General features: G+C 46.2%; 1 protein-coding gene across 1 annotated transcript in view; it reads left to right on the top strand.

Moving 5' to 3' along the window:
- Positions 1–10,545: 10,545 nt before the first annotated feature.
- Positions 10,546–16,955, top strand: part of FAM105A (family with sequence similarity 105, member A) — a 48,215-nt gene continuing 41,805 nt past the window's right edge. Inside the window, exon 1 of the mRNA XM_006874157.1 lies at positions 10,546–10,609. Within this exon, the coding sequence (XP_006874219.1) occupies positions 10,546–10,609 (64 nt within the window). The remainder of the gene's footprint in view (positions 10,610–16,955) is intronic.

The following is a 16,955-nucleotide window of genomic DNA, read 5'->3' as shown; positions in this document are numbered from 1 at the left end:
TACAATACCATACCAGGATAGACAGTACGTAAATGAATGTATCTGTTCCAGTAAAACTTTAGCAACACTGGAATTTGAATCTTCTACAACAGCTATGTGTCCTATCACAAAGTATTATTTTGATTACTTTCAACCATATGCAAATATGGAAACCATTCTTAGCTGGAAGGCTGGACAAAGACAGGCCGCAAGCCTGTTGTTCAGTTTGATCCTTCCTCCTTCAAAAGAATGTTTTCATGTGTGACAAACAAACCTAAGTTATGGTGGCTAAAACTTAAAATTAAAGGTGATTTTCTCAGGTACCTGTTCTGAAGATGGTTACTGAAACATAGTACTCAAGTCCAGAGGAAATAGAGGACTAGCTATGTACTGGGCTGGGAGGGGGGGTATCGGGGGGTGGGGTGGGCATTAGAAAATGCAAATGCCTTCCCAGAAGTCCCAGTGGACAACTGCTTCAGTACCATTATATGGAATGGTGTCATGTGACTCTCGTGACTGCAAGGGGCTCTGGGAAAGCACAGTGTAGCCTTTCTAGCATCTGCAGTGGTGGGGCTGGGAGTAGAGAAAGGGGTTAGAAGAGCTCTTGGGTTGACACACAGTCTGTGATTTCTGTTGTTAAGCGATTTTGAGTCCGTTCCGACTTATAGTGACCCTGTCGTTCCCAAGGAGTGACTGGGGAGTTTGAATCGTCAATCTTGTGCTTCAAACCGACCTTGTGGTCCATCCAGCGCATTTCACCCGCATGCTATGGGAGCAGGGATGTGCTCTGTCTCAGTCACTGAGGGCTCCCCAGCTCCTGGTTTATTGTAAGCACTCAATACATATTTGCGGAATGAATGAGTGAGCTGGTGATAAAAGACTTTGAAACCTCTTCATTTTAAATGACCAGATCATGGTATGTCCCCCCTTCCTGGTCAGGCCCTTGCTGACTCCTCCACCCTCTCAGAAGAGCAGTCCAGTGGAGTCCATAGGACCTTGAGACACTCCAGGACAGAAAAAGCATACCACCACCTCTTTCTTCTTGAGGAGAAAGTTCAGGATGTCTATTTAAGAAACAGAGTCCTTCTGCCAGATTACACACTGGGAGGAGGGTGTTCATTAATATCTAGTTCAAATTCACCAGCTGCTCCTCAGAAACCCTATACAGGGTTGCTACCAGTTGGAACGGACTTGACAGCACTTAATAACAACAACAACAACAACTTAACGATTTGGAAGCTGTAGTGGCTGGGTGGTAGAGTTCTCACCCTCATGAATCTGGTTTAAATGCAGTCACCACCTCCATCAGCCATGTTGCTATGATGCTGACCAGGTTTCAGTGGAGTATCCAGAATAAGAGAGACTAGGAAGAAAGGACTGGCAATCTACTCGACAAAAAAAAATCAGCCAGTGGAAGTCTCGTGGATCACAATGGTCTGATCCCATTGTTCAGATGTTCTTCATGCATTAGGGGCGGTAGGGGTTAATTCCTGGGCCGACAACAACAGCAACAACCTAATCACTGAAAAGAACCATACTTTTTTTTTTTTAAACAACCTACTTGAGGGAATTTTCATCTCAGATTTATGGTTGCAGGGTTAGATGTGGTATGAAAAACCATCCAGTACCATTGATTCACTCTACAATTAGAGAAACAGAGGTTCAGAAGGGAGGTGGTACTTCCCACTGTCTTTCAAGTACTTAATCGGGGTGGGGGTGGGGGGAGCCAGAACCGCATGATTCCAAGGTTCACTCCCCTCCGCCAGCTGCTCTCTTGTAAATGTCAACTCTGAAGCTAAATTTCAGGCCTGGAGGGGGTGGGGAAACCCTAATCAGTGAGCTGAATGATCCAGCCCAGGGGACCCTCAACCCTCAGGCAGAAGTGCGTCAGAGCAAAAGAGCAGACTGGCTTTCTTCCTCACTCCTGGGTTTACTTTGGAAAATGGGGTGGGGTGAGGGCAGACAAAGCCACAGCCTTGTGGCTTGTTTGTTTCTCTTTAACGATTCATTTAAAAAATATGCGTGGATGGTTAATCGGAGTTACAAGGTTGGTCAAGTATCTGAACGCTTTTAGAACTAGCAGCTCTCCAAATATTTGTCTTCAGTGGCTAATGAGATAGCACAAGTGACTTTCCATCTGTGGGATAAAGCAGCGTCCACAAGGTCTGTTTGATGAACCCTGGGGTCAGTGGTTCAAACTCACCAGCCACTCCTTGGAAACCCTGTACAGGGTCGCTATGAGTCGGAACCCACTCTACAGCACTTAACAACAAAAGCGCCTGCAAGGCCTATGGCTTTTTTGGTTTGCTTTGATTTTTTAAATTGTGATTTGGGTGAAGGTTAACAGAGCAAATTGGTTTTCCATTCACCAATTCACACACAGTTTGATTCGTAGCATTGATTGCAATCCTCACAGGGTAACCAGCATTCTTCCCAATTCCCCTCTGTGTTTCCTGTTTCCCTGTGTGGTCCTTTCCTATTCCTTCCTGCCTTCTGAGCTTCATTCACAGGCAAATGCTGCCCTTCTGATCGCATAGGAGTGGTTGTTCCCCTAGGGATTGTTTGCCTTATAGGCCTGTGTAGAGTGTAGTCTGGTGTGGCGCTGTGGGCTAATGCTTCAGACTGCAAAGTTGTTTGAACTGCAAGGTCGGCGGTTCAAGCTCACCAGCTGCACCTTGGAAACCCTATACAGGATTGCTTTGGGTTGGATTCGACTCGATGTCACTTAACAACAACATAGTTTGTCTGAAAGTTGAGTCCCTGGGGTAATTTGCTGTTCAGTGCCATGGAGTTGGCACCGACTCATAGCGACCCTATGCACAACATTGCCCAGACCGGCACCACTCTCACAATTGTCATTACGTTTGAACCCCTTGTAGACAATATTCTGCAGCTAGTCATAGGGTTTTACTGGCTAACCATTCAGAAGTGATCTGCCTCTCCTTCCATCTGCTGAAACCTGTCCATCATGGGTGTACCCTGCTGGTATTTTAAATACCGGTGGCTTCGCTTCCAGCATTACAACGACACAGTAGGACAAAGACAGACTAGTGGTGGGGTGAGTTAGTTACTTCCATCTTACAAAGCTTGTCGTGTGTCCCTCTAGAAGGCAAATTCGTTGACCAGGATATCTGACGACTCAGCATCCATTTGTAGAGGAAGGAAAGGGATCTGTTTGCAGTCTGGGTGAGAAGAAAGGTGGGCTGTGAGCCCTGGAAGACAGGAAGAATTCCTATATTCAGTGAACGCTCCTGAGCTGTGCTGGGACCCCAGGGAGGGTGTGCTCTTTGTCTCTGCCCTCCTGGATGTCACAGTCAAGGGCACAAAACAGGCAAGGACTTGGACTAGCATTCCCAGGGTTCAAGGCACATGTGGATAATGAGAGTTCATGGGAAAAAGCTGCAAACGAAGCCAGATAGCGAATTCATCCTGGGTGTTCCAGAACTGCTTCCCAACCCTCAGCCAACTGGGAAAGGGAAAGCCCATTCCAAGGATGCAAGCCCCAAGTCCAAAGTCAGAGACAGTGAGTGAGCACAGCTCTGTGCAGACTGCAGGCAGGACAGATGTCAGGGATGTGAGACATAGCAAAGCTATCTAACTTGCTAAAAAAAAATTAAGGAAATGCTAAAGTTCTGGTCTGTACCTTCAGAAAACTGTGAACTTCTTCTCCACATACACCACCCCCTCATCTTTCAGTTCTCCTTTGGGGATCTAAGCTGCCTCCTTTATCCCTGGATCCATGTCCTAGGTTCTCTTTGTGCTGTTTATCAACACCCATTCTTAGAAATAACAAGGCTTGTTTATACTAAAGTGTAAATGACTAATAGGACAATGCTATAATTTAGAGATCCTGGATGGTACAAAGGGTTAACACACTAGGTTACTACCTGAAAGATTGAGGGTTCGAGTCTACCCAGAGTTGCCTCCAAAGAAATACCTGGAAATCTCGACACTGAAAACTGCATGGAACATAGTTCTGCTCCAACATACAGGGGGGCACAGTTGCTTTGGTTAATTGCCATGTAGTCGTCTGCTATTACTTTTACAGGGGGCACAATCTCAGGCCAAGAAATACATTTTGAGACCAGGCTTCCTGGTCAGATGGACAATGGTGGAAGCCCATGGTTACCTTTCAGGTCTGGAACTGAACTCACCCCGTGCCTCAATTTTCAGCCAAGCGATAGATAGGAATATAGGGGGGCCAACACCACTAGTGAGGTACCACATCACAGAACAGTCAGTTCTTTGAGCTCAAAAGCGCAGCATTTCCCTAAGGCAGCATTTCCACACTCCAGAAGGTTTGGGGGAGGAGGAGAAATGCAAACAAAAAACACTAGGAGGAAGTGGAATGTGTGATGTTACATTGAGGGGAATTGCAAGCGTTGAGATGAAACAAAGAATATGATTTGTTGAATGTGAAACTGTTGAGATGAAATAAAGAATATGATTTGTTGAATGTGAAACTGACAATCTGCTCAGTAAACCTTCATTCAATTCACAATAAAAAGTAAAAAAAATAAAAAAGAAATATATTTTGAATTGTAACAGGAGGACCCTGCTTGGAGGATATGAAGACCCCACTGTGGGGGTATCATAGATGCTCTACCAGTGGCAACTAAACAGCTTTAGGATTTTCTACGTTTGCTTCTGCTAAGCTGGCCCCTGTCTCTAGAACCTTTCTGCTTTCCCTGGCTGTTCAAGCTTCAGACCTGGCCTTCTCCACTGGGGTTTCTCAGCAGCAGCATCTTGGATCTTGGCCTCACATTGGCTTCACCACTTGTAAAACTTGCTCACTTTCATGCTGGGCCAGTAGACTTGGGACACCGCCGCCCATGCCCTGGACTGGAGAGTTGCAGGGTGGACCACACAGCTCTTCGACTCTGTTCCCCCAACACATGATTCCTTCCAGGAATTAAGTTCCTGGGAGGTGACTTTAATTTTTTCAGGGGATGCTTTCCATATGGCCCTGGAATCAGGGTTTGGATTCTAGACTGCTGTTCGCTTGCTCTATGACCTGGAGCAAGAGAGTTAAGTTTCTCTGTGCCTCTCAGTGTCTTTATCTGTGTATAGGGAATAATACTAGGGAACACTGATAGCAAATGGCAGTTGTAGGTATAGCCTCATATGCATGTGAAAGTTGGACAATGAACAAGAAAGACAGTAGAAGAGTTGATGCATTTAGGTTATGGTGTTAGAGAGGAATATTAAAAGTGCCATGGACTGCCAGAAGAACAAACAAATCTGTTTTGGAAGAAGTGCAGCCAGAGTGCTCCTTAGAAGCCAAGATGACTCAACTTCATGTCTCATACTTTGGACATACTGTCAGGAGGGACCAGTCCCTGGAGAAGGACATCATACTTGGTAAAGTGGAAGGTCAGCAAAAACCAGGGGGACCCCCAGTGAGATGGCTTGGCACAGTGACCACAGCAATGGGCTCAAGCAATTGTGAGGATGGAGCAGGACCGGGTGGTGTTTTGTTCTGTTGTATGTAGGGTCGCTATGGGTCGTAACTGACCACAGGACACCTAACAACAAGAAGAATATACATGACAGAGGCCTGCACTTCCTACATATACAGAAGGCTCTGGTGCCACCATCATCATCATCACCCTCCTCATTTGCTGACCTCTCCATACTGTCCTCCCCTAGAAAAGCAGACCCTGACTGATTTTGATATAAAAATTTTTGCACAAATTCAGGGACATCATAGACTCAGATCTGTTGCAGAACTCAGGTAGAAAGTGAAACAGTTGAGTGCCCAAGATACATGAAAACATATGTCCACAGAGAAACTTGTCTACACATATTTATAGCAGCATTTTTCATAATAGTCAAAAGGTGGAAACAAGTCAAGTGTCCATCATTCATGGATGAGCAGACAAAGTGTGTTATCTACACACAAAAGTTTGTTATTGTTATTTAGTGCTGTTGCATGGGTTCCAACTCATAGGGACCCCGTATAGAGTTTCCAAGGAGCAGCTGGTGGATTTGAATTAGCAACCTTGCAGTTCAAACTGACCTTGCAGTCCAGTGCTTATCCTACAGTGCCACACCAGGACTCCTCAGTCATAAAAAGGAATGAATCACTGCTGCATGTTACAACTTGGATGGACTTTCAAAACATTGTGCTTAAGTGCAAGAAACCCGATATAAAAGGCCACATCATGTCTCATTCTTCTTATAGAGTTGTGTTGTTAAGTGTCATCGAGTCAGCTCGGACTCATAGCAACTCTATGTAGTTAGTGTTCCCAAGGCTGTAAGTCTTTGCAGAATCAAAAAGCCTTCTCTTTCTCCCTTGAAGCAGTTGGTGGGCTCGAACTGCTGACCTCGTGTTTAGCAGTCCAGTACTTTTCCTAAGGCGCCACTGGCACTCCTGATCCCTTTTGTCTGACTAGACAAATCCATGGAGACAGGCAGCAGATGGCGGTGGGGTGGCGAGTGGTTAGTTAAAAAGTCTAGAGCATTCTTCTGCAGTGATGAGTGTTAGATCTTAGTTAGAGGAGTTGGCTGCTCCACTTGAGACTGCAGTGAATTCTATGCTGTGTGAATTTCACCTCAACCAGAAAAGGAAAGAAAGGACTTCCAAAATACCAATTCTTATGGCTATCAACAGAGATGGCATAATCATCATATGTTGGTGGAAATGAAGGGAGGCTGGAAAGGTTCAGGGATCCTTAGCAGAAAGCCCAGGCATTCCCTCCACTTCTCACAGACTCATGTTGTCATTCAGTGAAGGATGGATGAGCTCACCAGCCTCCATTCTTGGTCCAGGGATTAGAGGGAAGGATCCAGGGTCTCCACTTGTCGCCTCGCTTGTTTAACTGGAGCTCAGTCCACTGAGGAAACTGTCATGCTAGAAATGACAACTGCTGTTCCATCGTTCAAAGATACCTCAGTTCATGGAAAGAGAGGGACTGAGTGCTGGCGACCAGGATGCAGGCTTTCAGAATGTGCCCTTTGGTTGTTTAAATGATTATATATTCTTGAGTTTTTTTTGTGTACATTCCCCCCCCCCACACACACACAAAAAAAGGGGGAATAGAAGCAAATACTGTTGAATGTGATAATGACATAAGGATACGCAGAGGAGATCATAATCATTGCAATGAAAACAATGAGTGTAAAACCAATGTTAAACTCTCACTCAGTTCACAATAAAAACTTCAAAACAAAACACCAAAGATGCCTCAGTACCAGAGGATCCTCAGAGGGACAGCCAACTTGTCCTCACCCAAGGCTGACCCAGATGTGAACAAGTTGCCCTCTAAGTAGCATGAGGGGCACAGCAATGGAAAATCATTTCATAATGCTTTTGGTGGTTCTGGATGCTGGCATTCCATTTCCAGAGGTCAAATGGTCACGCAACAAAAATGAAATGAAAACAAAAAAACTTACTAGGGGCTACTGACGAGCTCTTTTCTCATTCTTCTGATTTAGGCCATCTCACCGCCCTCTGTGTGACAACTGGAGCAGATGTTGCCCCAGATGTGAGCCCCCAGAAAGTCCCATCAATTCCAACTGACGGTGACCCTATGTGTGTCAGGATTAAACTGTGCTTCATACAGCTTCCAATGGCTGAAGCAGATCTTCCAAGAAACCTCTGGGTGGATCGAACCTTCAACTTTTCAATTTGCAGCCAAGCGCATGAACCATTATGCCACCAAAGGACTCCGGCACAATGCTAAGTGCTGTCTTTGGTTTGTGGGTTTCAATTCGATATTTTCGTGAGTAGACTCTTTGTGTTAATATTTCAGTATGGACCTGACCTACGAGGACCTTTGCTGAATGTGATCTTTAGCTGGCCTTACACTATGGTGGTGGTGGTGGCTGTGTGCCGTGGAGTCGGTTCAGACTCATAGCGACCCTGTACAGGGCTTCCTAGGCTGTAAATCTTTACGGGAGCAGAACGCCTCATCTTTCTCCCATGGAACAGTTGGTAGTTTCAAACTGCTAACCTTGAGGTTCATAGCCCGATTCGTAACCACTACGCTACCAGAGCTCCTTGGCCTTATGCCATAGTCACTAAGAATTCTAGTAAGAGTCCTTGCCCTCCAAGAGCTCACCATCTGAGCCTTAGAGTTTGAAAATAATTGGTACTCTCAGCATTGTTAAAACATGTAGTACATCATATGGGGGTAGACTGGAATGCATATCAGAATTCCCTACATTCACATTTCTTTTTTTTTTTTTTGATCAGGTGTTTGGTATTATAGGTATTAGTCACGTAATACCAATAACAGCTCTATTCATGGGGCGTATTCATAAGAGCACCATTTTGCTGAAGAGGAAACTGAGGCACAGAAGGTTAAACAGCAAGTGCGAGGCCCCCTGGCTAGTAGGCACCCAAAACAGATAGCCTAGCTCCAAGGTTTGGGTCTATAGGAATCCTAGTCAGTGTTACCCCCGCCTCCCCACCAAAACCTAAATAGCCAACCACAAAATCCCGAATGTGAATGAATTGAGAAGATTTTAGGCCTAGTACAAAAAGCTGTATTTGTAAACATTATCTTATGGGAAGAGGCAAGAGAACTAGCTAATCTGTGTTGTGGTTAAAGCATCTGAGTAAATTTTATTTTATTATGCCACAAGAACCCAGTCCTGGGATTTTCTGCTTCTACTCCTAACTTTGTTTAGGTTTAATTGGAAACAGCAATTTCAGGTCATTTATTTTGCGTGAGTAACAGGGTTTTAGGCACACTAGTTGTAGTGAATGGTTGTAGAAAAAAAATGATTTTTTTCTAAACATGCAACAGAGTTTGGGAACATCTTTATCATCCTCTGTGAATCATGGGCTGCAGAATGATACAGTTAGTAGCTTAGGGGTCAGACCTAGGTTCAAACTCTGCCTATTCTTATATGTTTGTAAGCAACGGTACTTACATATAAGTATAAAATAAAGTGAAATAATATATGCAAAGGACTAATCTCAGTGCCTGGCTTGATATCTGTTGTCAATAAATGCCTGCAGTATATTTTCTGACTGCCTTTGGGTTGCTCAGCACAAGGTCCGAGGCTGAAACCCCCCACCTTGAGATGAGTCAGTCTGCTCCTGTAAAGACTTACAGTCTGGAAAACCCAAAAGAGCAATTCTACACTGCCCTATAAGGAGCTCTGGTAGCATAGTGGTTACGAACCGCAAGGTCAGCAGTTCAAAACTACCAGCTGCTCCGCAAGAGAAAGATGAGGCTTTCTGCTTCCGTAAAGATTTACAGCCTCGATAACCCTGTTCAGGGTCACTTTGGGTCTGAACCAACTCGACGGCACTTAACAACAACACCACACTGCCCTGTAAGGTCTGAATCAGAATTGACTCAGTGGCAGAGGTTGGGACTGATCCCGAACTATAATCCTCTAAATCTTTGTTCTGAGATTCAGAAGAAAGGGAAAAGAGATTCAGTTAATTACTTGTAGAAACTGCCCTAAGGATACTGAGTCTATGTAAAAATTCTGGGTGTTCCCTACATCTTCAGTTATGAAATTTCTGTTTAAAACGGTGCCAAAACATGTTCAAATATGAGTCTGTGTGTCCCTGGAATTGGGTATGTTGACAAAAGAGGACGTGTTCATCAGAATTTTCATTTTATTCCCCTTTCTTTTGAGAAGAAATAAAAGGGCCCATCTGAATAGGGAATCAGGGGCAAAAGAACCTCTCTGCGTGCATTTTAAAATTTTAGCAGCTGTTTATTTTTACTGCTAGCTACTGCAAAGTCGTTTGAACTGCACGATTGGCGGTTCAAGCTCACCAGCTGCTCCTTGGAAACCTTATACAGGGTCGCTATGGGTCGGAATCGACTCGACGGCATAACAACAACACCCACATTATTTCTTTTTGATAAGCCATTCATCAGAGGGCTGGTCTGTGCACCTATCCTCACCAGCAAAGTAAATTGTGAGTTTTCAGTAAGAATAAGCCCGTTTTGCTGACCCAGGGGGAAATAAAGGCCAGATAATTTGCCCAGTCTAGTGGAACGGCCTAGGGCGGGCAGTAACATCTGGATTCCAGTCTTCCCTTGGCCTTGAGCCAGGGTGAGGGTGGGGTTAGTTAATGAACTGGGCCGAAGAGGGAGGAGTCCCTGGGTGCCACAAAGAGTTGAGCTCTCACGGAGTAGCTGAACTGTTGGCATTTTGAGCCTACCCAGAAAGGCATAGGAAGAAGGGCCTGGCGATTTCTTCAGAAAGGTCTCAGCCTCAACAACTCTACGGACAAGTTCTATTTTGCACAGATGGGGTCACGGTGAGTCGGCATGGACGCCAGGGAAATTAACAAGGGAGGGGCTCCTTCTGCACTCTTATAGCAGGCACCTCCCTGCCCCATCAACATCCAGGCTTCCCCAGTTCCCACTCGGCGGGTCCAGTGCTGGGAGTTGGAACCTGTGCAGGTGGAGTTCCCGGGAGGCGGAACCCTAGAAGCAACTGCCAGCTGGCTCCGGGCCCGACGGCGCACGGAAGCCCCGCCCCCGCCCCGCCCCGCCGCGGGGAAGCTAGCAGGGCGCGGGCTGGCGAGCGGCGGCGGCGGTGGTGGACCCAGCACAGCCCAGCTCAGCGTCGCGGCAGCGCGCGGCCGGCATGGCGGCGCCGAGGAGCCCCCTGCGGGCGCGCGAGCGGGAGCAGCCTAGCACCTCTGCCACAGGTGGGCGCCGGGACTGTGGGGAGAGGCCGGGGGCGTCCTAGGGTGGCAGAGTTGGTGGCGTGCGTTGCGGGAAGGTGGGGGGCTGGCGGGCGACATTGGGGGAGCGCTGGCACCAGCGTGGTACTGTGCTGTCGGAGGATGTCGCGCACACCTTCACAGCGAGCCAGACTCGCGCGTTTTTCTTGTATTTATACAATTGCATCAAGGAACCAGAGCAGCAGCCGGGGGTGGTGGGGAGGGACAGGGCCCGGTAGCAGGTCCACTTGGGCAGGCAGGGGTGTACCCCTGTCTGAATGTCTCCTGGAAGAGACCTGTGCTGACGAGGTGCATGTTGCTGTCTAACCCACCCTTTCAGTTCTCCCACCTGCAGGGAAGACCAACGGCACTGCTGCTTAGGTGGGGCTGGAGGGTCAGCTAGGGGTGTGTGAACTTTTGAAACAAACACACGGGGTGAGTTCCAATTATTGTTGGTACTAGTTGCTATAGTTAAAGTAGCTTCTTATTGGTGGTGACCCCAACTGTGCAGAATGGAACCGCTCCATAATGTTAACTGTTGTGACCTTCTAGAAACCAATCGCCAGGCCTTTCTATTGAGGTGCCATTGGGTGGGCTCGAACCGCCAACCTTTTGAGTAGTTGTTTACCGTTTTATTGTTTCCAGGGTCTCCTGGCCTTCAGGGAGTGCAACACTTATGGGAAGTTGGCAGATGTTAGGAATACTTCCTTATTGTTGTTTTGGGTCTGGACAGGGACTTTTGATTCCAATTAAAAACTGATGTCATTAGAATGGACACCATTCTGGGAATCAGGACAGGAGACGTAGACATCATTTTGCCCCAAAGTGTGCGTGTGTAAATCACAGTCACTTCGGACCTCCTTTGTTGTCCTCGTCCATAAAATGAGGTGGTTGTGCGAGCCCACCCATAAAGCCCCTCCCAGTCTCCTCTGTGATTGACTTACTCTCATGTTCAAAACGGTGGCGGCAGATGAACTCATTTTCCAACCTTTCTACATCTTGGGTTTCTATAGAATTCGTCAAATATTTTCTGTGGGTGTATTCAAATGAACTTTTTATTATGTTCTTTTCTTCCCTTTGCTTGCTCCGCCTCCGTTTGGCAGGGAAAGGGAAATTGGGAAGGGAGGTAGGGATATGGAAAAAACTGGGCTGGGAGGTGGAAAGGGGCGATGCTAGTGTGAGCCCAGTAGCTAGGAATGTTCCCTTCCTCACCCGGCACATAGCGTGCCAGCCCATAAGCCTCGGGAGAGAATTCTTCCTGCTTCCCTAGCCAGTGGGGTCTGCAATTCACGTGCCACCTCAGAAGAATGTGATGCAGGTTCAGGTGATGGAAAATTTTTCTCCCCAAAATATAATCTGTGTGGGTTAGGGAACATACTTCCCCTTCTTTACTGGTTATGTTTAGCCAAAACAACAACAAAAACAGTTCTCAAATCAATCGCCAAAGCTAGGGGTGGGGGATGGTCTTTTTATAAAGCCCCTAATTGGTGACTTTGTAGGATAAGCACTGGACTGCTAACCATAAAGTCAGCAGTTCAAATCCAGCAGCTGCTCCATGGGAGAAAGATGAGACTTTCTGCTGCCATAAAGATTTACAGCCTGGGAATCTGTGCACTGTTGCTATGAGCTGAAATCTACTTGATGGTAATGAGCTTTAACTGTATTGGAAGGAGTCGTGGAAGCTCAGAATGTACCAGCTGTTCCATGGGAGGAAGATGAGGCTGTCTGCTCCCTTAAAGATGTACAGTCTCGAAATCCCTATGGAGCGGCTCTCTGTCCTATACAATGGCTCTGAGTCTGAATCAATTTGGTGGCGGTAGCTTAACTATTTTGGGAAAAAGCCCTCGTGGCACAGTGGGTAAGTGCTCTACTGCCAACTGATAGCTCAGTAGTTTGATCCCAGCAGCTGCTCCTCTGGAGAAAGGTGAGGCTATCCGCCCTGGTAAAGATTTCAGGGGCAGGTCATTATGAGTCAGAATGGACTCCGTGGCACACAACAGCAGTAACTGGTTTGGTAAAAGAAAACAAGATTTACTTTTGAGATAATAGTAACAAAGTAACACTTAACCATTTTTTAAAAAAACAAATAGACAACCGTGGAAGAAAGCCCATAGCATCTGAGCCATTTGTACGATTTCTTTTTAAACATTTGGCTTTAAGAATCTGGGCCAAACATGTGGGTACAGAAGGATTGGTCAGACATTGTGAGAGTCTGAAAAGCGTTTAGCCCAGCTCCCAGAAGCCCAGAGGGAACACTAACAGAGGGTGCACTCCCTGATGCTCAGCTCTCCTGTCCATATGTGTTTGAGAAGGAAGTGTGTGCATCACACAACTTCCAACACTCCGTGGGCCATCAGTCAGTCACAGACCCTCAGCTGGGTGGTCACTACCACCATCCACCTCACTTGCTCAGCAGTAAAGTGAGGTGAGAGATGACAAGGGTGGTTTGCAACCCTGTTCTTAGGAGTCCTAGGGTAGCTATGTGGTCCCCAAAGGCCAGGCCAGAGGGGACACAGGAATGCCCAATGTGACAGAGGATGGGGTACCCAAGAACCAGCACCGCCCCCCAACTCCAGCTGTCCCCAGCCCAGCTCTGCTGCACTTCCCTTTTATTGTGCGATCCTGGATCAGGTTTTGTTCAGGAAGAAGAGCCCTTTCCAGAGCATTTGAAAAGACCTGTAATGACTAATAGTTACTGAGGTAATAGTGTTTCTAGTTTATTAGGCCAGTAAGTCCTTACAATGGTTGGGTAGCCCATAAGAAGCACTTGACTCGCGGCGGCAGCTGCTGACATTACCATTATCATACATGATGAGGTAGTTAAGGAGCCCTGACAGCGCACTGGGTTAAGCATCGGACTGCTAACCTCAAGGTGAGTGGTTCGAACCCTCCAGCGGCTGTGCAGGAGGAAGGTGAGGCTGCTATTAAGAGGTAGTTTCAGAAACCCTGTGGGACAGTTCTGCTCTGTCCTATAGGGCCTCTGGGAGGCGGAACTAATGGCAGCGGGTATGCAGTAGTTATGGTGACCCCTGAGATAGGGAAGTGAGTCTCTGTCAGTGACCTCAGGGTTCAGACATTTACACAAGCTCACCAGCCGCTCCTCGCAGACCCTACACAGGGTCACTATGGGTCGGAACCGACTTTACGGTACTTAACAACAACATCAACCCACCAAGATGACTTAGAGCTACAGATGAAACGGATGTTTCTGACCTGCTGCAAGCTGTTTGGAATCAGTCACTGGGCAGACAGGTGAGTTTACCTGGTGAAGGAGTATCGGACAGTCCATGACTCAGGCTGGCCAGTGGCAAGAGGAGAGATGAGGAGTATGGGCACATTCCCTCTTCCACATATTGCCAGAGTAGCAAACTCCTCCTAGAACAAGTGCCTTCAAGGGCTCGGCTGTCAAGGAGCCCAGCAGTGGCCAGGGAGTGGTGGTCACTATTCCTCCACAAACTGTTTACAATCTTGAAGAACTATCTTCCTTCTTAAAAAAAATGTACTGAGGGAAAGGAAAACCCAATGGCATTAAAACACACACACCCACACCCCATAGAATGCCTAAAGACCAGTAGGTCAGAAACCAAAGTCAGCCTATTGTCATCAAGTTGATTCGAACTCATAGCAACACTCTACAGGGTTTCCAAGACTGTACACATTTATAAGAGAAGACCACCTTGTCTTTCTCCCTCGGAGCAGCTGGTGGATTTGAACAGCCGACTTGGTTAGCAGCCCAATGCCTAACCCACTGCACCATTTGCCCCACATTCATGCTTTTGTTCTTGTATTTGTATCGCATGCTAAAATACTGAATAAAAGTTCTTATTTTCGGTACTATGTGTTTTATCCACATAGAAATTCCTGATTGATACGAATTTGACAGGGACCTTTTTATTGGACCCAGATGCGTCCTAGACCTGGTGTTCTCCGGAAGACCTTTCTTGGCCCCTGGTGTGGACTGGGTGTCCTCCTATAATGCCCTGTACTTGTCCCTGTCACAGTAATAGCAGACATGTGCATTCCCATCCTAGTGCTGGATGGACACAGATGTTGTCAGGTACCATTGAGTCAGCTCTGACCCACAGCGACCCTGTGTGCACGAGAACGAAACACTGTCGGTCCTGCATCATCCTCACATTTGTCGCTGTGTTTGAGCCCAGTCTGTGTTAATACGCAGTTACTGTATTGATCCATCTGGTTGTACACCTTCCGCTTTTATCGCTGGTCCTCTTCTTGACTGAGCCTTACGGTACCCTCACATGAGGTTCAGAGCGTCTGTCGAATCTCTTCAGTGTCTATCTGCGAAGTGTGGCCCGTTTCAACCCCTGACAATGGGCTCCACCCACAGCCAGATTCATACACTTATTTCCATCACCTGAAATGCACCCGGTTTAAACTAACTACCTCATCACATTGAGATTCTCCTTACGTTTGGTTATCATTTTATACCCTTGTTGCCATTTGAGAGAACTCACGCAGCTCTGGTACAGGAGAAGAGAAATTCGGGAGATGTTATCATTCCTGAGCTAACAATCCTGCCTATTCTCAGTTACTGAGGAATCCTGGGGTGGTGCTATAGAATAAGTACTGGACTGCTAACTGCAAGGTCGGTGGTTCAGACTCATCATCTGTTATTTGGAGATCTTATACAGGGTCGTTAAGAGTTGGAACTGTCTTGAAAGCACTTAATAATAACAACAACAAGATATCTAAAGAGCAAACAATTGTGTGTTGGAAGAACTACAGCCAGGATGCTCTTTAGAAGCGAGAATGGCGAAAATTTGTCTCTCATACTTTGGACATATATATTATCAGGAGAGAACAATCCTTTCTAACAAAGTGGAAGGTCAGAGATAAAGAGGAAGACCCCCAACAAGACAGATTGACACAAGTATGAGTGGGCTCAATTGTTACAACAATGCAAGGATGGCACACGACCAGACAGTGTTTTGTTCTATTGTGCATAGGGTCGCTATGAGTTGGAACTGACTCGATGGCACTTAACTACAATAACAAGTGTCTACTTACCTGTTAGCAAAGTTACTGGACTGGACATTCCCTTCAATACCTCCTACCTTTTCTTTTCTGCCACTTAACAGCTCTGGTAAACATTTTTACTCAGCGCTGTTTTCAAAGTAATTAACCATTAAAGTGGCATGTACATTTATTTGACTTGTAATTGACTCAGGTGTTTAGGTTGTTGTTATGTGCCATCAAGTCAGTTTACTCAAAGCAAACCTATATAGGGGGTTTCAAGGAGCAGCTGGTAGGTTTGAACTGCCAGCCTTGTAGTTAACATTCCAGTGCTGATCCGACAACACCACATCAGGACTCCAATTAATTGAACAGAAGATCATTTAAATATTCCTTGATAGCAAAGCAACACAGCCAAGTTTTTGCCGAGGCTCGTATTTTTCCAGGCATCTTTTACTCCTGTCATCTTGCATTTTGCTGTTTTCCCATTGAGTTGGCAGCCAAAATAGACAAGTTGCATCTTGTTTGAATTAAAAGGATGGTAAAATGTTTACTTTCACTTCTAGGAGACTAAAGATATTGTCTGTTAGTGCCGTTACCGGGGTAATAAACACACATCCCAGAAACGCTAGTACAGAAACTGCTGTGTTCAAGACATCGCTCAATTCAGACATTAATAGTCAACCTTTGTTGTTGTTTTAACTGTGTGAACTTGTCTGTGTTCAGTTCAGGAATTGTAGAAAGAATACTCCAAAACTGACTTCATTGTCTTTGAGACATCTCCTAAAGGACAATGAAGTGACATTAAGGTCAGAGTAGAACTGCCTCATAAGATTACAAGGAAGTTCAAACCCACCAACTTCTCCACAAGAGAAAGATGAGTCTGTCTGCTCCCATGAAGATGTGTAATGTCGGAAACCCTAGGGAGTCCTGGTGTGACGCTGTAAGATAAAAACTCTGGACCACAAGGTCAGTTTGAACCGCAAGGTGGCAGTTCAAACCCACTAGCCACTCTTGAGAAACCCTCTTCAGGGTCTCTGTGAGTCAGAACCCACTCGATGGTACTTAACAGCAACCATAAAGGAGCAGGCACTATCCTATTGAGGCACTATGAGTTGGAACCGACTCATTGGAGTGAGTAATTTTTCTCCTGCAGAGTGGTTGGTGGGTTGGACCCACCGACCTTTTAGTTAGCAGCCCAGTGCTTAATCACAGTGCCACTAGAGATCCTTTTTCATACCTGACCTATTTTGTTATTGTTGTTAAGTGCCGTTGAGTCATTTCCTACTCATAGCGACCCTGTATAGGGTTTCCAAGACTGTAAATCTTCGCAGGAGCGGAAAGCTTCATCTTTCTC

This window comes from Chrysochloris asiatica, unplaced genomic scaffold (assembly GCF_000296735.1).
Source record: "Chrysochloris asiatica unplaced genomic scaffold, ChrAsi1.0 scaffold00264, whole genome shotgun sequence".
Taxonomy (NCBI): Eukaryota; Metazoa; Chordata; class Mammalia; order Afrosoricida; family Chrysochloridae; genus Chrysochloris; species Chrysochloris asiatica.
The sequence above is the reverse complement of the archived record's forward strand: the minus strand, read 5'-3'. Positions and strand labels throughout refer to the sequence as shown.